The following is a 26,274-nucleotide window of genomic DNA, read 5'->3' on the forward strand; positions in this document are numbered from 1 at the left end:
TAAATCTCATTATATTTTTGGGTAAAGGTAAAGGTAAACATGTCTTTATATGTTATGCCGTTTTGCTCCTACATTTACAGTTTTTTTCCAAAGCAACTTATTTAAAGGCAGGTAGGCGATTTCGGGGAGGCTAGCGATAGCAAGCTAGCTTTGAAAGCATAAGATCTCACTCTCCCTTCCTCTTTCCAAAGCCACGCCTCCTTCAAATCACATGAATGCGCACAGCCAGAGCAGAGTCTGCAAAGCATCACGAGAGACGGCATTAAATTACCTCATGTCTCAAAACACGTAACATTACAATACCAATTAACGTAAACAACTTACAGAGCTCTGACTTATACCACCTGACTTCTGCATATTCATGTTGGTGTTGATAGTGTTGACATAGAAACGCATGAGGACATGAACAGCTTTGAGTAGAACGTCACTGGTTGCCTTTTTGGTTTGGGAGGAACTGTAAAAGATGGCTGCGGTTTGTTTGTGGTGCTCAGTAACTGTCTGTCTACAACTCTGCAAAGCTTCATGAAACAAGCTGATGACGTGCGATGTCTGCGCAAGCTGGGTGCGCAGAGGTATGGAAATACATATGTTGACGGACATGCTATTGCATTCGGACCGAATGCAATGATTGGACGGAAATTTTTTGATCCTGAGACTTCCACAGAAGATATACATTTTTGAATATATAGACCTCTTCTATTATTGATTACTATCAGGATGTGAAGAGAGTTTCAACCAGTATAACAAAAAGTGTTTATGAGAAACATTGCCTACCCTACCTTTAAATGAGGAATGCAACAATTTACCACAAGAGCCAACAATATTTGAAGCACACAATGCCGAGTTTAAAATTAATGATCAAGCTAGGCAGAAATGAAATGCAAAAAAATACAAGAGAATACATTTTCCAAGATATTTACTGTAAAACAAGACAAAAATACTTTTTTTTTCTTCTTCTTCTTCAGTATGTGTGTGCATTATATGTCCCCTTAAGCACACATGCTGGCTGGGGCAATGTATTTACCTAGGTTATTTTTGGAGCGACGATGTTCGAAATAAATCTGCAAAATTAATCAGCACCGGTACAATGACACTACTATAAAAACCGCTCCGAAAAAAATGCAGCTCGTTTAAGCAGAGGTTATCTTAATTTATGATGTGTATATGTGGAGCTGAGAGGTTGCTCTCAAGCCGAGGGGTGTGTGTGTGCGTCGTGCACACAGCTTCCAGTGTTCCTGCATGAGACACAGCAACACCCACACGCACAACGCGATCGCTCACACGCAAACCTCCGCGCTCCGTCGCGGCTATGTAAGCGCTTTCTGTCAGCGAAGGCCTGGAAAGTCTGGCCACTAACGTTATGGATGATCTCGCTCGCTCTCGAATGTTGAAAAGGGTCCGTTGACCCCCGCTAAATTAGTTAGAAAATGAAGAATGCTACCAGCGCTCGCCGTCTCTCCAACTCTCACTCACCTCATTTCATGGTTGCACTCACTGTGCGGTAGTCAGATGGATTGCCAAGTCATTAATCAAAGGTGATCCATTTTTTTTTTTATGCTTTCATAAATGAAAAGGCATTTCTTTATTTATTTAGTGTGACAGTTTGGCGGCACAGGAGGCCAATGCACTCATGTCTTATAATCTGCTTGTCAAAGCCAGTTAACCTTCTGAGGGAGAAATAAATACGAATTCTGCACTCAACTTATCAACACGTGCGACGGCAGCGCTGGCTCTGTTTGCGGAGACTGGAAGCTACCGCTGAACTTGACATAAAAAATGTTAAAATGGAGTTAATGTGTTTCCAAAGTGGATAATTATGTTCTCACTCCAACTTGTTGTGATACAAAAATTGTGGTTGACATCCAAACCTTGGAGTCTGGTGGTGATATTCCAGTGAATGTAATCAAATTTGACTCTTTTTCAGGAGGGACGTAATTGTCCTGCTGATTCCAGTAAGACGCGTTGCGGTTGTGAGGTTACGTTATGTAGATATCTTGCCAAGCAGGAAACAATCAGTGTGCGCATTTAATCACGTATACTGTTAACAGTCGCCACTGTAGGGTCAAAGGGGCCAAGGGTTAATCTTCTTATGGGACTTGTAAGACACATTATTCCTTGAGGGTTTTGATGGTGATTTTCAAATGGAAAATCTGCCTTCCTACCTCCCTTTCATGCCCCTCCGATGGAGACACAGAGACTAGGGCTAGCGTGATTGCTCTCACGGTGACTCGCTCGCTCTGACGGCCACTTTCACGTTGTAAACAGCTTCTCAGCCAAATGGATTGTTCCGTCTGCCCTGCTGTTTACACGGGGGCCAATTACGTGACGCTTAATTTCATGAAAACAGGGACGTCTGAAGATTGGCATCGCTGAAATGTGGGCTGATATGGCTGCGCTTGAAGCGGGAGATACGCAGCTGAAATGTTCCAGATAACCGGTTTGTCGGTGGCCTGACTCCCCCGATCCCTCTCTTACACCCCTGAGGCTCTTTTACGCTGTCTGTCTTCAAAGTTCCCTAAGTTTATTCCATCATTCCAGCGTGTTTTTCATTTGCTCTGTACAATGTTTGATATTTTTGTGTCTTGTTGAAAACCCTAAGGCTTGGATTGTTTTCAAGCAATTCGGAAATGTAAATCTCCAAAAGGATGACCAAAACTACAAAGTTCATACGCAATTAATCATTGGACTTTCTAAACCACTAATCAATCTTAAGAAAGCCAGAATGAATCCAAGAACCCGAAGTCTTTCAATTGGGTAACTTGCACGTAAACAGGATGATTATTCACACAGTTTTTCCATTGTAGGTCTCTAAAACTATCTTCGGTTTCACATGTTAATCTACCAAGTCTGGGTATTTTGTTGTTGTCGCCTCTTTGTTCATCTAGACTCCATTTCTTTACTCCTTTGTTTGTTTTTTCCCCAGACACATCAAAGTTGCAGAATCCAAGTCGAAAACAGTCAGTGTCCCGGAGCCTGAAGCACCTTTTTCACTCCTCTACTAAATTTGTCAAGACTCTCAAAAGGTGGTTTGAGCATACTGCAGAAAATAGGTGGCACTTTCCATAACTGGGTTACACATTGGTTTCACGTTCATTTTATAACAACATTAGAGACATAAATGGTTACTGTTGTATTGTTGTGTTGTTAGATGTGCATGAAAGTAGTTTTGCGCGTATCAAATGTCTGTATCCTCAACCTTAAAGGGTTAGTTCAACTAAAAATGCAAATTCTTAGTCATTAATTACTCACCCTCATGATGTTCCAAACCCGTAAGACCTTCATTCATCTTCTGGACACAAATTGATGAAATCCGAGAGATCTCTGACCATGTGACTACAGTGGTTCAACCTTAGTGTTATGAAGCAACGAGAATACTTTTTGTGCGCAAAAACAAAACCAAAATTTCTTCTCTTTTGTTGAATAAAGTTATTTTTGTTTTGTTTTTGTGAACAAAAAGTATTCTAGTCGCTTCATAAAATTAAGGTTGAACCACTGTAGTCAGAAGGACTATTTTAACGATGTCTTTACTACCTTTATGGGCCTTGAAAGTAGTTATTAAATTGCTGTCTACGGAGGGGTTTTGGATTTCATCAAAAATATCTTAATTTGTGTTCTGGAGATGAACGAAGGTCTTATGGGTTTGGAACGACATGAGGGTGAGTAATTAATATAGGAATTTTCATTTTTGGGTGAACTAACCCTTTAAAATGGTGTAATTTGGCCTGTTCCACCTCAAAGGTCTTGATTTTCTCAACTGAATCCAACAGTTAAAATCATACAACAATGTCATATATTTAAAATAATCTTTTGAATGTTTAATTAACTGTTTATTATGCATTTATTTATAATTATAATTTCTTTTTAATGAACTGTGATTGTAAATTAACTGTAAAAAAGCATTTTTTAATTGGTAACTTAGGAAAACACATATAAGGATAATTTGTATGTGACTTTGGATAAAAGTGCCTGCTAAATGAATAAGTGTAAAATATAAATGTAATATTTTGTTTGCCCTTCGCATAGTTGATCTAATAGAAAAAAAGATTCACTTTTTGAAAGTTATTTGTACTCTGTTCTTGGAAAGTGGATTATATAATACACATTATAGCTGAATATGCTGCATTCGTCTTATTCTGAATAGGTTCTCTTTTTTTTTTTTTTTTTTTTTCAGGGGAGTTTATATAGCATCAGTATTTTACCATAAGGACAGTCTGCTAGTGACTAATGAGGATCAGATCCCCATAGTGGAGGTGGACGACTCATACAGCAGCTCCCTCATGCAGGACTTTCTGTGGTTCACCAAGGTATGTAAAAACATACAGTCAGCCGCGACATTAAGCAGCGGAGAGGTCAGCACGGAGATACTGCACTAAAGTAACGTGCGTTTTATTAACGCTGAACTGAAACATACATTTTCGATGTTTTCGTAACACATCTCTTTGACAAGCGTCAATATTTTTGTTGGTTTCTTCCAAATGCAGCCTGTGGTCAGCTTAGCGTCCTAAATATATTCTGTCAAAGTGAACAGTCACCACACTTTTGACGTTAGACCACGCGTTTGTAATTAGCCCATCATTACAAGGCTAAAGTGGTGTGAAGCAAGAAACAGAGACAGTCTTAGCAGAATATAGCTCTTTGTTTGATGGCCAAATACTTCTAGATTTTATGGTGAGATTGGAGGTAAAGTTATACTCATGGAACGAGCCTCGCAGCATTTTAAGCGCTCGTGTCCACATCCGAATGTTTATTTTACAACTTGTCTCCTAATATGCGACTAGAAAATGAAAGTTTGTCAAGGCAAATTTTGATGTTGGCTTGATAAACCTTGTCTTAAAGTTTAAAATAGTTTGAAGGTTAAACAGTCACATAAACAGGCAGGCACATAGATGGACTCTCATGGGTCTCTTACTTTTCTGTTTAAAGCACCTCATTCTGGAGTGCATTTTTTTCTTTTGCGTTTTCTGTTCCGCATGGTAAAATAAGCACTCAGCTAAGACACTTATAACTAGCCCAGTAGGGATTGTTTCATCACTGAAAATAAAGCACTCTGGCATTGATGCAAAGACTTTGAATGATGTCGAGGAATTAAGTAAATTGCTTCCTCCAACTTCACAAGTGTGCGTGTGTTTGTTTTGCAGCTGTCCTGTATGTGGGAGGACGTCCGGTGGCTGAGACAGAGCCTGGCAGTCTCCACCTCTTCCTCTTCCACTCTGCAGTCCAGACAGAAGATGCTGGCGGCCGCGGGCCAACTGCAGGTTTGCCAACCCGTGATGAGCCTTGCTAACAATTTATCACTATAATGGGATTGAAATTGAAAATGAGTGGGATAATCCCTTATGAGAGATTCTGTGCAGAGTGTGTGTCTGTGTTTGTGTTTGAGCATATTTTATTTTGCGTAATAATTATTCTGGCCAACATGCAGTACGTAACTGTTTTATTATTACAAAAATGTCATTTTTTTTCCTGGAAGTTGAATTAAAATATTTTCAATATTTTGTTTTACTTTGGTATAAGAATCAAACCATTATTTAATTTATTTATGTATTATTATTTAAAGATATTATATAATTTTGTAATTGTAATATTTTTATACATGCATATTTACACTCGCTGGCCACTTTATTAGGTGTTCAACTGCCTGTTAATGCAAATATCTAATCAGCCAATCAAATGGCAGCAACTCAATGAGCATCAGAATGGGGAAGAAAGGTGATTTAAGTGACTTTAAACATGGCATGGTTGTTGGTGCCAGACGTGCTGGTATGAGTATTTCAGAAACCGCTGATCTACTGGGATTTTCACGCACAAACATCTCTAGAGTTTACAGAGAATGGTCTGAAAAAGAGAAAATATCCAGTAAGCAGAAGTTCTGTGGGCAAAGATGCCTTGTTGATGCCAGAGGTCAGAGGAGAATGGCCATACTGGGTGTGGCTGATAGAAAGGCAACTCAAATAACCACTCATTGAAGTATAGTATGCAGAAGAGCATCTCTGAACGCACAACATGTCGAACCTTGAAGCAGATGGGCTACAGCAGCAGAAAATCACACTGGGTGCCACTCGTGTCAGCTAATGACATAAAACTGAGGCTACACCAAAATTTGATAATGGAACATTGGAAAATCGTTGCCTGGTCTGATGAGTCTCGATTTCTGCTGCAACATTCAGATGGTAGGAACAGAATTTGGCGTAAACAACATGAAAGCATGGATCCATCCTGCCTTGTATCAGTGGTTCAGGCTGGTAGTGGTGTAATGGTGTAGGGCATATTTTCTTGGCACACTTTGGGCCCCTTAGTACCAATTAAGCCTCGTTTAAACACCACAGCCTACCTGAGTACCGTTGCAGAACATGTCCATCCCTTTATGACCACAGTGTACCCACCTTCTGATAGCTACTTCCAGCAGGATACTGTTCCATTTCACAAACCTCGAATTATCTCAAACTGGTTTCTTGAACATGACAATGAGTTTACTATATTCAAATGGCCTACTCAGTCACCAGATCTCAATCCATTAGAGCACCTTTGGGATGTAGTGGAACAGGAGATTCGCATCATGGATTTTTAATTTTGAGAGCATTACACATCTGTCCACACATTCATAAGTACTTGGTGCTTTGTCCTTTTTGTCAGGCACTTTAAATTCCTATTGTCATAAATCAAAAGCATAATGACATATAAAGATAATCACAACCTAAATAATTAAAAATATTTTTTAAAGTTTTTTTGTTGTTGTTGTGGGCACCATGTACAGCATCAGAAGGTAAATAAGAATTCTGGAGAACTAACGTCCTTTTCACATCTTGTCTATTCCTCCATTCTTTTTCCTTATCCAAATAGAATCTTCTGGGAACTCACAACTTAGGCCGAGTCCACTATGAGCCCATTAAAGATCGTCATGGAAATGTGCTGCTTGTGACAGTGAGAGAGATGGACAGCTTCTATTCCTTTTTCAATGGGAAGTGGATGCAGGTATCCAAACTGCAGAGTCAGAGAAAGTCTCTGTCTACCCCTGAGGAACCATATGCCCTGGACATCCTCCTCATAACCATACAGGTGAGCACAGCTCTGTCATTACTAATACCTCAAATCATCCACCATTGATATTTTTTCTTCTTCAGAAGAATCTAATTTAAACTGTTATTTTGATTATAGGACATTCTGGCCTATCAGAGACGGAGTCAGCACCGGCTGTCCTCTGGTCTTTATCTGGGTTACCTAAAGCTCAGCAGCTCTGTGGATCAGATCAAAGTGCTGGTTCCTCAACGTATGCCCAACATGCTCTGCCACACCAAGATACGAGACAACTGGAATGTGTCAAGGTTAGCTTAGAGTGTTCTCATCATGTTATTGACTTTGCGCTTAGTTTTACAACTATTTCCTATTATTTGCTTTTTTTTCTGTAAATTCGAGGTGTCAAACTCATTTTTGGTCATGGACCAGATTAAACTGAGTGCCATGTCATTTTTTTGGTTTGTTAAACTTACCGTACCCATAGATGGAAACCAAGCCAATGCCAATGCAGGCAATTTACCAGGAATATATGGTTTTTAAAGCTTTTTAACAGTTAATAAGTAATAGCGCCTCCTATGGTCCAATCTCTATAAAAGATAAAAGTTTGCATGGTTGTTTATAATCATATCGCATTGGCTCACCTAATTTTGGTGAAGTTTTAAGTTTTAATTTAGGATTTATAGGCTTTTGAGTACATTTTGCCATGCCCATTTTCTAAATTACCTTGTTATAGCTATCTATTTTTTTTTTTAAATATAATTATTGGCCTAGAGAGAATTGTTCTCTTTTATTTAGGTTGTGCGAAAAACCTAGAATTAGTTCGCAATTTTTTTTTTTTAAATATTCTCAAATATTAAATGAAAGATTTGATTGATAGTAGTGGTTCTTGAGGCAAAGTTGTTCAGAATGAGGAGATCTATCATATGATGAATGTTGAGTGTATGTGCGAAACACTGTGTGATTACAGATGCATAAAACTTGTTAGCTCCACCTGGTGGCCGATTTCTTTCAAACTTCTCACAAACCTCTAGGGCCATTAGTCGAACAGGCCCGCCAAGTTTTGTGTCGATCGGCCTCTGTTAACCCTGTGTAATAGCTGCTCAAATTTCACCGGCCAATGGCAGCCATGTTTTTTGATATACGTGAATGTCCTCATAGACAGTCATGGCACCTTGGACAAAGACAACATATGCCAATTTACAAGTCAATCGGACTAACAGTTGTGTAGTTGTAGCTGTTTTCATGTTTTTTTTTTTCATGTCATAGCATGTTATGGCAAAAAAAATATCTTATTCTGTTCAAAAGTTAAAGCCATTTTAGTAAAAGTGGCCCACCCACTTCAAACTTTTGCCGTCCCTTAGTGATGGGGAATCAAAATTCCCAGTCTTCAGAGAATCTTGCTGCACTGGTTTGGTTCAGGTTAGGCTAAAAACCTAGGACTGTCCAAAATCCAAAATACCAGCCCTCAAAGTTTTAAGTCTATACGAATTATGGTTTGGTCTGCCCAATCACTTTTAGGGGAGAATGCTGATCCTTGGAAATTAACAATTACAATAGGGTTTCAGCACTATAGCTCACTACCCTAAATGTGTATAGATGTAGCCGTCAGTTAATACTGCAGTTACAGCAACACCTTCTCCGACAAGCGGATGCGATGAGACCTGTTGTCCTGTTTGTTCATGTGATGTTCAACATAATGCCAATTGTCATGAGCTATGCCCACAAAGTTTTGGGAAAATAACCTGGGTTGTTTAGTTGAAAAATGCAAATTTGTGCAATTTAAAAGAAAGATATGCAACACAACAAATGATAGAATTTATTGGTCTTGCTTTAGGGAAAATAGAATATATTCTGAATATTATACTAATATAGTAAATCAATGTGAATTTTGTTTTAGCATATTTTTTCATTAATTCATCCTGCATTTTGCAGTTCATAAGGCAGTTCTCAGGAGCCTTTTTTTAATAAAATCTTTTTTCATCTCACAAATATTGAAGAAAAAAGACCCTAGGTGGAGAGAAACGGCACAGTTAAAGCATGTATTCAAAGCCTGTAATAAAAGCGTACAATGATTTTCTTCTTTTTTATTAATGTATCGATTTTACTAAAATGCCAGCAAATATATGTACATCTTGACTCATGAAAGTCTCTCATGCAATCTAATGAATGTTTTTGATATGGACATGAAGATTTTAACCTTTTATTGCAACGAATCAAGCTAATATTTCTCACTGGTGAAGCAAATACGAGCTTTCCAGAGCGAGTGTACCTGAGAAGATTGAAATATGCCTGAACTCCGTGTCGGGCTCCCCCTCACCACAGGCTTACATAGTTTCTTGACACCACCATTTTTTACAGTCAAAACAAAACTGCTATTTGTTTTTGTTCGGTAAAGGAGCTATTTATTTATTTTCATCTCGGGTCATGGTGTTGACCTTGGTAGGTAGCTAGAGACAGGGAGAGTATTATCCTGCAGCTCTGTGTGGTAGTAAAACTAAATTTACTACGGGGCCGGACTGTGGAAGTCAGTGGGAGGTTCACACTGGATGATGCCCACTCACGGCTCGAGGAAAACCTCTGGAGCAAAGAAATTCTCCTTTTTTTCCACCATCCTACCCCCTAGACACTAGCCTTGAGGGTGTCCTTGAGACTAAGACCAAAAATGCTCTATTTTGCCCCGTCATCATCTTAACCGCATACTATAAGCTGATGCTTTTCATCTTCTCACAGTTTTTGTGAAATTTAGTGAAAATTAATTGAATTTTAAATGATTTTACCTTATTGTAAATATCTATTTTTCTCTATACTTTGTCAATTTATTTATTTATTTATTTATTTATTTGGCTCCATTAGGTCACCCACGCACATAATTGATTGATTGTTTAGGCCCTCTTGCCTCTAGTGTACATAAGCAAGCAAAGAATCTAGGAATTATCTTTGATTCAGAGCTTAAGTTTGATAAGCGTGTAAATTTGGTGGTGAAGGCTGGCTTCTTTCATTTAAGGCGCACTGCAAAAATTAAACCTTTTTTGTCTTTTAATGATTTGAAGCAGGTTATACAGGCTTTTATATTTTCAAGTGTGGACTTTTGTAATTCATTGTATCTGGGGGCTTCCTTGTGTCCTGTTGAATTGCCTTCAACTCTTACAAAATGCAGTAAATATGCTTTTTGCTTTTTGAAAGTGTTGTCACTTTTCTATTATTATTGGACATTTAACAGCATTTAACTTAGATTTTCTTAGTGTAGAATGTTTGGATTAAAAGGAATGGTTTTTAGTGGTTGGTCAGTAGCATCTCACCAAACCTTACTCCTTAAGACCTAACATGCCATCCCACTAGCCTTTGGAAACCACTCTGTCAAGGGCACTTCTGGAAACAGTAATATAGAGCTGTGTGTATGTTGACTGAACGCTGTCTTTTCCCACCCAGGGATGAGTGGGAATGGCTGCAGTCACTGTCTGGCCCTGTGGAGGTGGAAAGAGCAGATCAGGCTACAGACTGCCTCCTCTTCTCTGAGCTCCAGATGGCCATTAAGAGTCTGCTGCACCATATTAATCTACCTCTCCACCAGGTACTGCAGTCTACAGGACAACTCTGTGGTAACTTGGTGTTAAGCACCACAATAATTAAGAAAGTAAAGTTTGTCAATATACTTTCATTTTAAAAATGGTTAAAATAGCTTAAAATGCTATTTAGGCATTTGATTTGAAAAGACTGCTTGAAAAGAGAGATTTAAGTTTAAAGCTATATATAAACCTTGGGTAGTGTGAATACTTTGAGATCTATAGAAGCATTGATGATGGATGGATGGATGGATGGATGGATGGATGGATGGATGGATGGATGGATGGATGGATGGATGGATGGATGGATGGACACAGTAAATATAAATATGGATGGATGGATAAATAGAAACACTAATAGATAGATAGACACAGATGGATAGATAGATAGATAGATCAAATATAGATAGATAGATAGATAGATAGATCAAATATAGATAGATCAAAGATAGATAGATAGATAGATAGATAGATAGATAGATAGATCAAATATAGATAGATAGATAGATAGACACTGGATGATGGATGGATGATAGATAGATAGATAGATAGATAGATAGATAGATAGATAGATAGATAGATAGATAGATAGATAGATAGACACAGCAAAATAGATAGATAGATTGATAGATAGATAGATAGATAGATAGATAGATAGATAGATAGATAGATAGATAGATAGATAGATAGATAGATAGATAGATAGATAGAGCAAATATGAATGGATGAATATATGGATAAATAGAAAGACTAATAGACACTAAATATAAATAGGGATGGATGGATGGATGAACACAGTAAATATAAATATGGATGGATGGATAAATAGAAACACTAATAGATAGATAGATAGATAGATAGATCAAAATATAGATAGATAGATAGATAGATAGATAGATAGATAGATAGATAGATAGATAGATAGATCATAGATAGATAGATAGAGCAAAGATAGATAGATAGATAGATAGATAGATAGATAGAGCAAAGATAGATAGATAGACAGACACAGCAAATATAGATAGATAGATGATAGATAGATAGATAGATAGATAGATAGATAGATAGATAGATAGATAGATAGATAGATAGATAGATAGACCAAAGATAGATAGATAGACACAGCAAATATAGATAGATAGATAGATAGATAGATAGATAGATAGATAGATAGATAGATAGATAGATAGATAGATAGATAGATAGATAGATAGATAGATAGATAGAGCAAATATGAATGGATGAATAGATGGATAAATAGAAAAACTAATAGACACTAAATATAAATAGAGATGGATGGATGGATTGATTGATGATAGATAGATGGATGAACGGATGTAATGATAGATGTGTGGATAGATGAATAGATGTAAAATACATACTAATAGACATACTATAGATACTCTTTCCATATATTTGTCAGAAGAATATCTTTATTTTTTGTCTGTAATATTTAAGTTATACATATAGTTTTGTTACTTAGTTACGGCATAACATTGTTACCCTCCAACCCCCGTGGGTTAAAGTCTGTCTGTGTGTGTGTGTCCCACACAGGCCAAGCACTTCCGTCTCTACACACACGAGGTGCTGGAGCTGGGTCACAATGTGTCCTTTCTTCTGCTGCTGCCCGCCTCAGACGACGTTTGCTCTGCCCCGGGACAGACCAACCCCTACACACCACACTCGGGGTTCCTCAACCTCCCTCTTCAAATGTTTGAGCTTGGTACACTGGCTTCTGTTTCAACCCCTACAATATTAGCTCAGTTGGCCTTATAAAAATCCACAGATTCCTCCCCCCTCTGCCCCCAGTCACACTCCCTTAGGACCTCTAGTAAATCAAGCAGACACACACACACACACACACACATGCAGACACCAGTGGGGTGGCGGTGCGCTCCACGGCTAGCCAAACAGCCACCCACCCCCCTCGCTGAGCCCAGACTGTGTAAAATAAGGAAAGGTTAAACAAGTAATCAATATTATAATCCAATAAAATGTGTTTTAAAGAATGGCGGATCATTTTCATTCAAATAGCAGGGTTTGTTTTCAGAAGCCAAGGCAAATCGTGTGCTTGTATGCTTAGCAGTGGTGCCAGTTAGAACACTTAGTAGCTTATTCAGCTGCTGTTGTGGGGAGAGTTTCAAACAACTTTTTAAACATTATACTGTGAGGTAGTTTCAGCCCAAACACCATACACTTGTAAACCACCCACAGATTTCCATTACAAAAACGTCTTTTAAAAAGATTCGTCAGTGTTTTTGGGACATTAATGATAACCTTCCTAGGGGCTCAATTTCATACAGCACACCACCCAGTGAAGTCAATTTCAGAAGTGCAATAACATCTCACTACTGTTACAGTGTCAATTACTAACTATAGTATTTTTATTTTGTCTCCCTGTGCAGTTCACTTCTGCTCATATAAGGAGAAATTTATCAGTCTTTATTGCCGGCTGTCCTCTGTGCTGGACCTGGATAGTCTAATTACCCAGCAGGCTTTCAGAGAGGCCATCACTGACTCAGAGGTGTCCACAGCCAAACAGAGACAACAGCACATATTGGACTACATTCAGGTATGGGGCAGCCCCTCTGTGAAGGAGAATGTAATTTTGTCTCTCTTTTTTTTCTCCTCCCAAAGTAAATGATGAAGATTTGTCTTTGTAAGTTATAATATATATTTTTACATAAGATAATTTAGTGTTATATTGAATTTTGGAGCAAAACAAATTTTAAACAAGTTTCCTATACTCTGTTATTTATTTTCATTTATTTATCTGTGTTTACAAAATTATAAAGTACTGTTTAAAGGCCTTGATGCATATATATGTGTGTATATATATATATATATATAATACAGAAAGTATTCAGACCCCCTTAAATGTTTCACTCTTTGTTATATTGCAGCCATTTGCTAAAATCATTTGTTCATTTTTTTTTCCTCATTAATGTACACACAGCACCCCATATTGACAGAAAAACACAGAATTGTTGACATTTTTGCAGATTTATTAAAAAAGAAAAACTGAAATATCACATGGTCCTAAGTATTCAGACCCTTTGCTCAGTATTTAGTAGAAGCACCCTTTTGATCTAATACAGCCATGAGTCTTTTTGGGAAAGATGCAACAAGTTTTTCACACCTGGATTTGGGGATCCTCTGCCATTCCTCCTTGCAGATCCTCTCCAGTTCTGTCAGGTTGGATGGTAAACGTTGGTGGACAGCCATTTTTAGGTCTCTCCAGAGATGCTCAATTGGGTTTAAGTCAGGGCTCTGGCTGGGCAATTCAAGAACAGTCACAGAGTTGTTGTGAAGCCACTCCTTCGTTATTTTAGCTGTGCGCTTAGGGTCATTGTCTTGTTGGAAGGTAAATCTTCGGCCCAGTCTGAGGTCCTGAGCACTCTGGAGAGGTGCTGCCACCATCATGCTTCACTGTTGGGACTGTATTGGACAGGTGATGAGCAGTGCCTGGTTTTCTCCACACATACCGCTTAGAATTAAGGCCAAAAAGTTCTATCTTGGTCTCATCAGACCAGAGAATCTTATTTCTCACCATCTTGGCAAACTCCATGGAGGCTTTCATGTGTCTTGCACTGAGGAGAGGCTTCCGTCGGGCCACTCTGCCATAAAGCCAGACTGGTGGAGGGCTGCAGTGATGGTTGACTTTCTACAACTTTCTCCCATCTCCCGACTGCATCTCTGGAGCTCAGCCACAGTGATCTTTGGGTTCTTCTTTACCTCTCTCACCAAGGCTCTTCTCCCCTGATAGCTCAGTTTGGCCAGACGGCCAGCTCTAGGAAGGGTTCTGGTCGTCCCAAACGTCTTCCATTTAAGGATTATGGAGGCCACTGTGCTCTTAGGAACCTTAAGTGCAGCAGAAATTTTTTTGTAACCTTGGCCAGATCTGTGCCTTACCACAATTCTGTCTCTGAGCTCTTCAGGCAGTTCCTTTGACCTCATGATTCTCATTTGCTCTGACATGCACTGTGAGCTGTAAGGTCTTATATAGACAGGTGTGTGGCTTTCCTAATCAAGTCCAATCAGTATAATCAAACACAGCTGGACTCAAATGAAGGTGTAGAACCATCTCAAGGATGATCAGAAGAAATGGACAGCACCTGAGTTAAATATATGAGTGTCACAGCAAAGGGTCTGAACTTAAATGATTTTAGCAAATGGCTGCAATATAACAAAGAGTGAAAAATTTAAGGGGGTCTGAATACTTTCCGTACCCACTGTATATAATATATAAATATATATTTTATATATTTGATATAGCAAAATCTTTTTGTGTGATGATTAAGTAAAACTTGTTCTGGTACTTTTTCTAAAATATTTTAATATAAATATTTTTAACACAGTATTATTCAGTATTTTATTTAATATTGATGGAACAACACAGTTTTGAAACAAGCTTTTTTACCATTCCTTTTTATAAAAAATTATAAAGTAATATATAAAGGCCTAGACGCATAAGTATAATTAAACAAAAAAAAGTTTGTCACCATATGCAAATTATTTTGATATAGCAGAATTTTCTTGGGTGACACTGAAGTATATACTTGCTCTTTTAGTTCTTTCTTGCTTGTCTCAAAGAAAACATGACAAAAAAATTTTCATCTTTATAAATTAGAATATATTTTTACATAACATTATTCAGTATTATATTAAATATTGATGTAGCAACACAATTTCAAAATACGCTTATTTTACTGTTTCTTTTTACAGAAATCATAAGTACTATAAAGGCCTGGGCTCATAAATATAATAAAAAATCATTTGTCATCGTAAGCAAATTTTAAAGGATTAGTTCACTTTCAAATGAAAATTACCCCAAGCTTTACTCACCCTCAAGCCATCCTAGGTGTATATGACTTTATTCTTTCTGACAAAGACAATCGGAGAAATATTAATAAATATCCTGATGCATCCGATCTTTATAATGGCAGTAATGCGCTACCAAACGAGTATGAGCTGAAGAAAGTGCTTCCATCCATATCCATCCATCATAAACATATTCCACGCAGCTCCGGGGGGTTAATAAAGGCCTTCTGAAGCAAAGTGATGCATTTGTGTAAAAAAAAAAAGAAAAAATCCATATTTAACAAGTTATGAAGTAATATATAAAGCTTCCGCCAGACCGCCTTCCGTATTCAAGTTATGGAAAAAACAGAACTGGTGTTGCGTCAGTTCCATAAGTTGAATAGGGAAGGCGTAGGACGTACAGTATAAGCTTTTTGAAGAATACGGAAGGCAGTCTGGCGAAAGCTGGATATTTTACTTCATAACTTGTTAAATATGGATTTTTTTTCACACAAACACACCGCTTCGCTTCAGAAGGCCTTTATTAACGCTCTGGAGCCGCGTGGAATATGTTTATGATGGATGGATATGGATGGAGATACTTTCTTCAGCTCATACTCGTTTGGTAGCGCATTACTGCCATTATAAGGCTTGGATGTGTCAGGATATTTATTAATATTTATCTGATTGTCTTCGTCAGAAACAAAGTCATTTACACCTAGGATGGCTTGAGGGTGAGTAAAGCTTGGGGTAATTTTCATTTGAAAGTGAACTAATCCTTCAAGTATATACTTGTTACCATGTAGCATTTTCTGCTCATTTCTTCACTTTAAAGGTGCCGTCGAACGTTTTTTTACAAGATGTAATATAAGTCTAAGGTGTCCCCTGAATGTGTCTGTGAAGTTTCAGCTCAAAATACCCCATAGATTTTTTTTTTTTTATTAATTTTTTTAACTGCCTATTTTGGGGCATAATTAGAAATGCACCGATTCAGGCTACGGCCCCTTTAATTGCTTGCGCTCCAAGCTCTCGACTCTATCATTGCATAAACAAAGTTCACACAGCTAATATAACCCTCAAAATGGATCTTTACAAAGTGTTCGTCATGCATGCTGCATGCATACATCGGATTGTAAGTATTGTATTTATTTGGATGTTTACATTGATTCTGAATTAGTTTGATGGTGCTCCATGGCTAACGGCTAATGCTACACTGTTGGAGAGATTTATAAAGAATGAAGTTGTGTTTATGCATTATACAGACTGCAAGTGTTTAATAATGAAAATAATGACGGCTTTTGTCTCTGTGAATACAGTAAGAAACAATGGTAACTTTAACCACATTTAACAGTACATTAGCAACATGCTAACGAAACATTTAGAAAGGCAATTTACAAATATCACTAAATATATCATGTTATCATGGATCATGTCAGTTATTATTGCTCCATCTGCCATTTTTCACTATTGTCCTTGCTTGCTTACCTAGTCTGATGATTCAGCTGTGCACAGATCCAGACGTTAATACTGCCTGCCCTTGTCTAATGCCTTGAACATGAGCTGGCATATGCAAATATTGGGGGCGTACATATTAATGATCCCGACTGTTACGTAACAGTCGGTGTTATGTTGAGATTCGCCTGTTCTTCGGAGGTCTTTTAAACAAATGAGATTTATATAAGAAGGAGGAAACAATGGAGTTTGAGACTCACTGTATGTCATTTCCATGTACTGAACTCTTGTTATTTAACTATGCCGAGGTAAATTCAATTTTTAATTCTAGGGCACCTTTAAGCTTTTCGTAAGCTGTATCTCAAATAGCTATTTTATAATATCGGTATTATTTTGTGTTTAGTACAGTTTAATGTACATCATGGAGCCATAACATTAGTACAGGAATAATCTGCAAGTGAATCTCCATTGTGAATCTCCATTTGCACATCCATCACAACAAATCCATTTCTTCCCAATTTAAATAATTTGTTGCGCTGCAGGCATTTTGCATTCAAAGGCATTCATCTTTTGCCAAGCTAACAGTGTTTTTGGTCTCTGAGAAATTTGGGCTTTTACCCAAAATACTATTCTTTCACATATTCACCAGTCACTGAAAAAACGTTTGATGAATCACCTTGAACAAACATGGAATACACTACAGTAAAACAGTAAAATTATGAAAATGCAGTAAAAACAGTAAAATTTGGAAATTATTACAATCTAAACTAACTGTTCTATTTTAATATATTTTAAAATGATCATTTATTCCTGCATCAAAGCTGAATTTTCAGCATCATTACTCCAGTCTGTCACATGATCCTTCAGAAATCCATCTAATATGCTGATTTAGTTCTCAAGTAACATTTCTTATTGTTATCAATGTCAAAAACAGCTGCGCTGCTTAGTATTTTTTAAGGATTTTATTGAATCCAAACTTTTGAATGGTGTTGTACGTGGTAATTCCAGGGATTCAGATACTGTCTTTTCTCAGTGCATGCAATGACTTAATGGGCCAGAAGAATTTTGCAACATATAGCAACAAACAGGTGTTTGGATTGTGCTATGGTGTTTTTTTTGCTATTTAGTGTTTGTTCGCTACCTGAAATGATGCTTTACTGCTTCATTCCCTTTTATTAGCCACATTCGTGTTGTTTCAATTACAACTTTTAGCAATACGTCATGCATGTTTCAGTCCTGAGAATCATGTTTATTCCCAGCCGTTTGGGAGTGTTGGAAACATCAAACTACAAAAACAATTTAAACTAATAATCCAATTAGGATAGTTTATTGATGTCATAAAGCATAACTACTAGACGTATAAACTGTAAAACAAGTTGTTTTTCTTGTGTCGAAATTTCAATAACAGCTCAGCAGACTCTCTCACAATTCGACTTGAAAGGGAGGCGTGTGTTAAGTGTGCCGGTCTGAAATAATCCCTCTCCGCCACCCCGGTCTGGACTATTAATTGAGATTGACCACAAAACCACAAGTGTTTGTGTGATGTCAGGTCCAAGAGGCGCTGGAAAAAAGCGGCACACTGACCACAGATTACACAGCGCCTAAGAGCGACGAGGGGAAAAAATAATACCGATCAATGAGTGTGACTGCATGACTGTGTGTGTGGCTGAGCAATGTGGCATCAATTAGCGTGAAAACCTTAATGTTCCAGAAGGCGATGAACGAGAAAGGGCCACGTCTGTCAAAGTGGCACGGCTCTGGAAAGTGCTTTGCGCTTCGCTTTCGTGTGAGAGGGCAGGTTTATATCGCTGTGAGGTCCTGTCAAAGAGCTAACGGACAGACCGCGAAACGCGCGTTTCAGATGCATGTGGCGAGATGTGTCATTGAGATGGAGCTTGCATGACGCTCAAATTTACTTTGTAGACTCAAGTTTTTGGCTATAAATGTATAAGTTTGCTGATTTGATGCGAGTAAAATAAGCTTCTAGTTAATCAGATTTTTCTGTGTGATGAAACTTTTTGGTTGTAAAAGTTCTCAACTAGTTTTAGTTCAGGACCCTGATTTTGCAGTGGACATTAACCCTTGGTTTCACAGACAAGGCTTAAGCCTAGTCCTGTACTAAAATGCATGTTTGAGCTGTTTTAACTGAAAGCAACAAAATATCTTAAAATATGTCAGTGCTATAGTTTTGTCTCAAGATGCGCACCAGTAATGTTTATAAAAGCTACTTAAATGTCCTAATTGATCTAAGGTCTAATCCTACCTTAATTTAAGACCTGTCTGTGAAACCAGGCCTAAGTATGGAAGCTTGTTTCTGCCACTGAATAATAAAAAAAAGTTAACTGCGACTTTTTATCTCACAGTTCTGACTTTTTTTCACGCGATTGCTAGTTTACATCACACTTATGATTTTTTTTCTCAGAATTGCGAGTTATAAGGTCAGAATTGGGAGATATAAATATGCTATTGGGTGTTATAAAGTAAGAATTGCATGATATAAAGTCAATTGCGTAATATCAACTCGCAATTGCGAGTTATAAAGTCAGAATTGGGAGATATATACTCGCAATTCTGAGAAAAAAAGTAATTTTTCCCTCAGAATTGGACTATATAACTCACAATTGTGAGTTAACATGACAGGCAGACAAGGAATTTGAATTTTAATGTTTTCATGCTCTTCACATCCATTAATTCACTACACGAAACAAATAATGGTAATTATTTCTCCTTGAAACCAAACCTGCATTTAACGTGGTTTGAGTCGAGTTTTCTTCTTCTTTGTGTTGTTTTGCTTATACTTTACCAGACTGAAGAGCGATCAAGCCGCCTGTCTGTGTTGCATCTATCTAGTATTGTAATATTTTGCCTTAGATTGCACAGCCTTTGGCGCATATAAAAATGGGAATCGTTTCCTCATCCCATTTAATGGCCAGGCCTATTCATTTTGCTATCCAAAATATGCATGATTATATGGTCAGTCGCATTTTATTATTTCCATTTAACATTATTTTTCCCTGCTGTCGACGACCCTATCAGAACCGACCACCGATTCATTTTTGGATCGAGAGTCGCTATATTAGAGCACTGGGTGTGATATAAGCCACACTGCTTATTTATTCTTATTTTCCCCTAATTCGTTGTAATATTTCCCAGCCAGCAGCATCAGCCAAACATTTATTAGTTGAAGTAGTCTATTTCGCAATCTAAAGAAACTCATATTATTGCCCTTGTCATACTGGAGTCCCCTCTTTGTCGTTAGAAGCCCGGCATATTTTCCAAAGGAGTCATCCTGTGGTGTCAAGGCTCATTCCCATAAGCTGGATCTCTCGTGGCATTTGCTAGAAAGAGCTCAGATTGCAGGGTTTTTTCATCTACCCTGCTGCATTTTTGTTCAGCCTTTTTCCTTCCAATTTGAAATAAGCTCCTTGTAAATACAATTGCTATAGTACGTCTCAAGGATGGAAAATATGAAAGCGGTAGTTGTGAAGATTCACTGCGTGGAAGTTGCTCTGCTCTGATTGAAAACACATTTTACCTCTCATTTCGCTTTTGCACACTAAATAGGAGCAATATGTACAATTCAGCTCTGACGTGCTGTGATTGGTGAACAGAGGAAGATGACACAAAATAAATTATGATATTAGTCACGGTCATGCCCCTTCAGACTTCACAGCAAGTTTTCTGTGGCCTCCTTTTGAAGCTTTTGTGTGATGCGCTTTAATGGTTTGAAAAGCTTTGTGATGTTTGTGAGGAAAGTGCTTGCGACGTTTGTGTGGGGGAAATACCACGTTTCTCACAGTGAAAGCTGCGATTTGCATTTTTATCGAATCAACATTTAAATAGCACATTTAGTTTTCAAGCTAACCTTATTTTCAGCAATGCCAATGAAATAAGAGCACACTTAACCTCTCTTTGTTTTTTTTCTTTGTGTGTTTGAAGCAATTGGACGAGATGTGGCGAGACGTCCGCTGGATCACCAATGCCCTGCAGTACGCCCGCTATAAACAGCCTCTCGGTTGGGTGCCTATCACCTGGCTTGTAGATGTCAGCGTGGAGCCTCCTGTCCAGAAGAATGACTCCACGTCCTCTAACACAGACTACGTGCCCACTCCCTCGCCCTCTCCAGAAATGAGGAGACGAAAGCCCACAATTGGTAAATGCTATTTTTCAATAGCTGCCATTCATCCAGGTATAAAAATATGTTTTTGTTGCATTTATTTTATGTATTGTATTTGCAATGATATTTGCACATTTAAGTAGTAAGAATGTAGCATTATAGAACACGAAAGAAAGTTTTTCCAGGAAATAAATCAAAAATGCCACCAAAAGTGCCATCAAAAATTTGATAAAAGACACCAATTTTCAAGAAAATAGATGAAATTGCAGCACTCAGCAGAGGCACTTAAGTAACTGGCACCCTGTGATTGTTGGAAATGATGGGTCCTTTAGATTTCAGTCTGTAAAAGAACAAACTAAGGATCGGCAAATTATTATAATTCATAGACCTCGGTCATCATTTAAGATCAAATATTGATGATTTAATGATTCTGAGTGTTGCCTGCGTCGCAGTGTGTGATTAAATAAAAATCTTGCAATACTGATAAAATACGCCTTAAATTTATTTTGAATGTATTAAGAAATGTGTACAATTAACAACAGATGTTAAGTCAGTTAAAATATTATTACTTATGTGGTCAAATGTGCACAATAAAGATGCATATTGCCAGTCTGCTGGGTGTTTTTACTTTTATTTTCTAACTTTTATATGCCACATTTCTCAGGATTTATAATTATTGCATTATGTGTATGGGATGTAAACTCAACAACCCACGACATTTAGTTCACCCAAAAATGAAAATTCTGTAATTTATTACTCACCCTCATGTCGTTCCAAACCCGTAAGACCTTCATTATCTGAACACAAATTAAGATATTTTTGATAAAATCAGATGGCTCAGTGAGGCCTGCATCGCCAGCAATAACACTCCCCTTTTCAATGCCCAGAAAGCTACTGAAAACATATTTAAAACTGTTCATGTGACTACAGTGGTTCAAGCTTAATATTATAATGCAACGAGAATACTTTTTGTGTGCCAAAAATAACAAAATAGCGACTTTATTCAACAATATCTAGTGATGGGCGATTTCAAAACACTGCTTCATGAAGCTTCGAAGCTTTATGAATCATTTGTTTTGAATCAGTGGTTCAGAGCGTGTATCAAACTGTCAAAGTCACGTGAACTATTGAAGGTTCAAAACACCTATGACATAACGAAGCCTCGTTTACTGAAATCATGTGATTTTGGCGCTCCAAACCATTGATTAGAAACAAAAGATTCGTAAAGCTTTGAAGCTTCATGAAGCAGTGTTTTGAAAGCGCCCTTCACTAGATGTTGTTGAATAAAGTCATTATTTTGTTATTTTTGGTGCACAAAAAGTATTCTCGTCGTTTTATAATATTAAGCTTGAACCAGTGTAGTCACATGAACTGTTTTAAATATGTCTTTAGTAGCTTTCTGGGCATCTGAATGTGTTATTTGTCTTGCTGGCAATGCAGGCCTCACTGAGCCATCGGATTTTATCAAAAATATCTTAATTTGTGTTCCGAATTTTCAGCACTGATAATAATGAATGCATATTAAAATGATTTTTAAAGGATCATGTGACTGAAGACTGGAGTAATGGCTGCTGAAAATGTAGCTTTGCCATCACAGGAATAAATTACATTTTAAAATATATTAAATTAGAAAAAAGGTATTTCAAATTAAAATATAATGTTTTACAATATTGCTATTTTTACTGTATTTTTGATCAAATAAGAGACTTCTTTCAAAAACATTACAAAATCTCACTGCCCCCTCCCCCAAAAAAAGGTTCATCCAATCAAATTTTTGATAGAATTTTAGACAGAAGTATCCTTTCAAAATGTTTATTTTATTATTAAAATCAATTTTTGCTTTTCTGATTCCACATACACCGGACTTAAAATTTCCATACTTATTATCAACCCACATTTGTTGCAGAGTCCCAACCGGGTTCAGATGAAGAGGGCTGCTCGGAGGTCTTTCTCCCCACAGACAGTGACTATGACTCCAGTGACGCTCTGAGCCCTCGTGACCTGGACTTAGTTTACTCCTCAGCCCAAGATCTCTCCCATCAGGCCGTGCACGTCCTCAGCGGTAGCGCACCCGACGTCCTTCAGATGCACGATCTCAAGTACAGCGCTTGCTCAAAGTCCATCCTGGAGACCGAATCATGCACCAAGGACATGGAAGACCTGTCGCTGTCTTCTTATTCTGTGAAAGCCACAGACAAGCCATCCCGCTGCAAGTTCCTGGCCGATCCACCAACAAAACGTAAGATGCTGTCAAAAAGCCATCCCCAGAGGAGTTATTTTGGCGGGCCGCACCGCTGGCTGCGCGTACAGAGCGAGAGTCACACTCCCTCGCTGTCCGAAGGCATCTACACCAGACAGAGCGATATGGACCTGCCGCTGGAGACGCCGCTCTCTCCCACTAACTCCTACAGTTTGGATGAGTACAGGGCGACCTACAGAGAATCTAAGCCTAACGTTCGTAGGATCTTTGTAGAGTCGTGCAGCAAGACGTCACCCTGCAGAGATGCCCCACATTGGGAGGAGGAGGAGAAGGGATCGAGAGGAGAGGCCGCCGGAGAGACCGGATCGGGATACGGCACTACGGCGGAAGCTCAGGATGTAGATTCGGATGAGCTAACGAATGAACAAGTGTCAGAGATTCTCAGCAGCACTCTATAGGATGATATAAGCGTTCCATCACGTAGACGTGTGGTCTTCTCGACACTTGAGTCGCCTCAGAGCTCCAAAACTACCCTTTTCCTCTCCAACCGCACAATTTACAACAGCTCACAGTTGTAATGAGTGAACACTTAGCCTAATCAATTCTTGCATCCTCTCTGCGGAGGATGAAGTTGCTGGTCAACTCTGCGGGACTCATAAATGATGGCTCTGACTGTTAAAATGTTGATTATCAATGCAACGTGAAACAAAGCACTGCTTTTCCTCAGAACTTGAAATTGCCTCAGCCAATAGAGCCCAACAGTTAGCGCCCACTTTTTCAGCAGCATTTGTACAGAGTGTATTTTTCCCATTAATTTTCACCATAGGGGTTTCAAAAGCTTCTTCAGACTGAAAGACTTCAAAGTCACGAACAAAACCGACCAGTGTTTTTAAAATTACAGATTTCTTTATTAGAAGCTACAAGAGTGTGTATTTAAGATCTTTTATGATTGAAGCACAAAATATTTAACGAAAGTGTGTGATGTTATTATGATATGTTAACTTTCCTAAGTTTAAGATATTTTTTAAAAATAAATTAATATTTTTATTCAGCAAAGATGCATTAAATTGATCAAAAGTGACAGTAAAGCTATTTATAATTTTACAAAAGATGTTATATACTTTAAGGCCCCGTTTACACTAGTACATTTTCGTTTTAAAAAGCAAAAGTTTTGCTATGGTTACACCTGTCGGCTACAGCATAAGATTTGTTACGGTTACACTACGGCAGTGTTTTCGAACCATGAAAATGGAGACTTTCGAAAACGCTGCAGAGCCCGTTTTAGTTTGAAAATGCCGGGGTTGCGTTTCAGGCCCCGTTTACACTAGTGCGTTTTCATTTTAAAACGCATACGTTTTGCTACAATTACGCCTGTTGATTACTCTACGCCAGTGTCTTCGAACCTCAAAAACAGAGACTTTCGAAAACGCTGCAGAGCCCGTTTTAGTTTGAAAACGCCGGGCTTGCGTTTCAGGCCCCATTTACACTAGTGCGTTTTCATTTTAAAACGCATACATTTTGCTACAATTACGCCTATTGATTACTCTACGCCAGTGTTTTCGAACCTCAAAAACAGAGACTTTCGAAAACGCTGCAGAGCCCGTTTTAGTTTGAAAATGGGGTTGCGTTTCAGGCCCCGTTTACACTAGTGCATTTTCATTTTAAAACGCATAAGTTTTGCTACAATTACGCCTGTTGATTACTCTACGCCAGTGTCTTCGAACCTCAAAAACAGAGACTTTCGAAAACGCTGCAGAGCCCGTTTTAGTTTGAAAACGCCGGGGTTGCGTTTCAGGCCCCGTTTACACTAGTGCGTTTTCATTTTAAAACGCATACGTTTTGCTACAATTACGCCTGTTGATTACTCTACGCCAGTGTTTTCAAACCTCAAAAACAGAGACTTTCGAAAACGCTGCAGAGCCCGTTTTAGTTTAAAAACGCCGGGCTTGCGTTTCAGGCCCCGTTTACACTAGTGCGTTTTCATTTTAAAACGCATACGTTTTGCTACAATTACGCCTGTTGATTACTCTACGCCAGTGTCTTCGAACCTCAAAAACAGAGACTTTCGAAAACGCTGCAGAGCCGATTTTAGTTTGAAAACACCGGGGTTGCGTTTCAGTATAAACGGACCAAAACGGAGACTTTTGAAAACGATGACGTGGCTGACCACGTTCGCTCTACGTATCCTTGACGACCGTGTATACAATAACATGGAGACTCAACTGCAATCTTTGCTGGCTTTGTTGTCATTTTTAGCTGCCATTGTGCAGTTCAACTCTGCATTTTTTTAATACTGCAGCTACCTACGTGCGCAAGAGACAACTGTTTACACTTGTATGCACATGCCCAGTGTGCATGAATAGTCATGTGACATGTTTTTGGTCGTGTAGTATAGATGGAGATTGTTTCTGAAACGCTGTGGAAACACCACTGTAGACGAGGATCGTTTTTTGTTTTAAAACGCACTAGTGTAAATGGGGTCTAAATGCCTATTCATTAAAGAATCCTGAAAAAATTATCACAGTTTGCACAAAAATATTAAGCAGCACAGCTGTTTTCAACATAGATCATAATAAATGTTTCTTGAGCACCAAATCAGCATATTAGAATGATTTCTGAAGGTCATGTGACACTGAAGATTTGAATTCAGGAATAATTACATATAAAAAAAAAAAAAAAAAAAAAAAATGAAATTAAAATAATATTTTACACAATTATTGTTTTTAACTTTATTTTGTAAATGCAGCATGAGAGACTTCTTTCAAAAACGTTTAAAAATCTTACCAACCTCCCTATATTATTATGCTTAACATCCTCCAAGCTCCAGGTTGGACTGTCTTGAAAGGGTTAAATATTATTCAAGTTCTCTGTGGAGAAAATGAATGGGATTTTTACTCCTGCAAACATGCTGTTTTGCTCTATTGTGGTGTTTTTAGGTTAAGAGTGGACTTAGGTGATTTGACGGCCGGTTAAAATTCAGTTGTGTTTACTTGCAACGAAAGATCGACGTATCCGCTAATTTCACTGCCCGTTTAGAATGGTTTGCTCCTACTATTGATGTATGAAGTGGCATAATCCCCTTCACATTACATCTGTTTCAAATCGATTGTGTTTCAGTGTTGAGAAAC

At 38.1% G+C, this 26,274-nt stretch overlaps 1 protein-coding gene across 6 annotated transcripts in view; it reads left to right on the plus strand.

Annotated features, from left to right (window-relative positions):
• ankfn1 (ankyrin repeat and fibronectin type III domain containing 1) overlaps positions 1-25,715 on the plus strand; it is a 98,532-nt gene extending 72,817 nt beyond the window's left edge. For 5 of the 6 annotated variants that reach the window (XM_048170494.1, XM_048170499.1, XM_048170495.1 and 2 more), the window contains 10 exons: positions 2,924-3,023; positions 4,172-4,304; positions 5,139-5,255; positions 6,841-7,056; positions 7,156-7,322; positions 10,444-10,585; positions 12,132-12,300; positions 12,983-13,149; positions 20,769-21,018; positions 22,853-25,715. In XM_048170494.1, the coding sequence (XP_048026451.1) occupies positions 2,924-3,023; positions 4,172-4,304; positions 5,139-5,255; positions 6,841-7,056; positions 7,156-7,322; positions 10,444-10,585; positions 12,132-12,300; positions 12,983-13,149; positions 20,769-21,018; positions 22,853-23,604 (2,213 nt within the window). In that variant the 3' untranslated portion in view covers positions 23,605-25,715. The remainder of the gene's footprint in view (positions 1-2,923; positions 3,024-4,171; positions 4,305-5,138; positions 5,256-6,840; positions 7,057-7,155; positions 7,323-10,443; positions 10,586-12,131; positions 12,301-12,982; positions 13,150-20,768; positions 21,019-22,852) is intronic. The other variant, XM_048170496.1, reaches the window with a different exon arrangement.
• The last annotated feature ends 559 nt before the right edge of the window (positions 25,716-26,274 follow it).

Source organism: Megalobrama amblycephala, linkage group LG20 (genome assembly GCF_018812025.1).
Source record: "Megalobrama amblycephala isolate DHTTF-2021 linkage group LG20, ASM1881202v1, whole genome shotgun sequence".
NCBI classification, from domain to species: Eukaryota; Metazoa; Chordata; class Actinopteri; order Cypriniformes; family Xenocyprididae; genus Megalobrama; species Megalobrama amblycephala.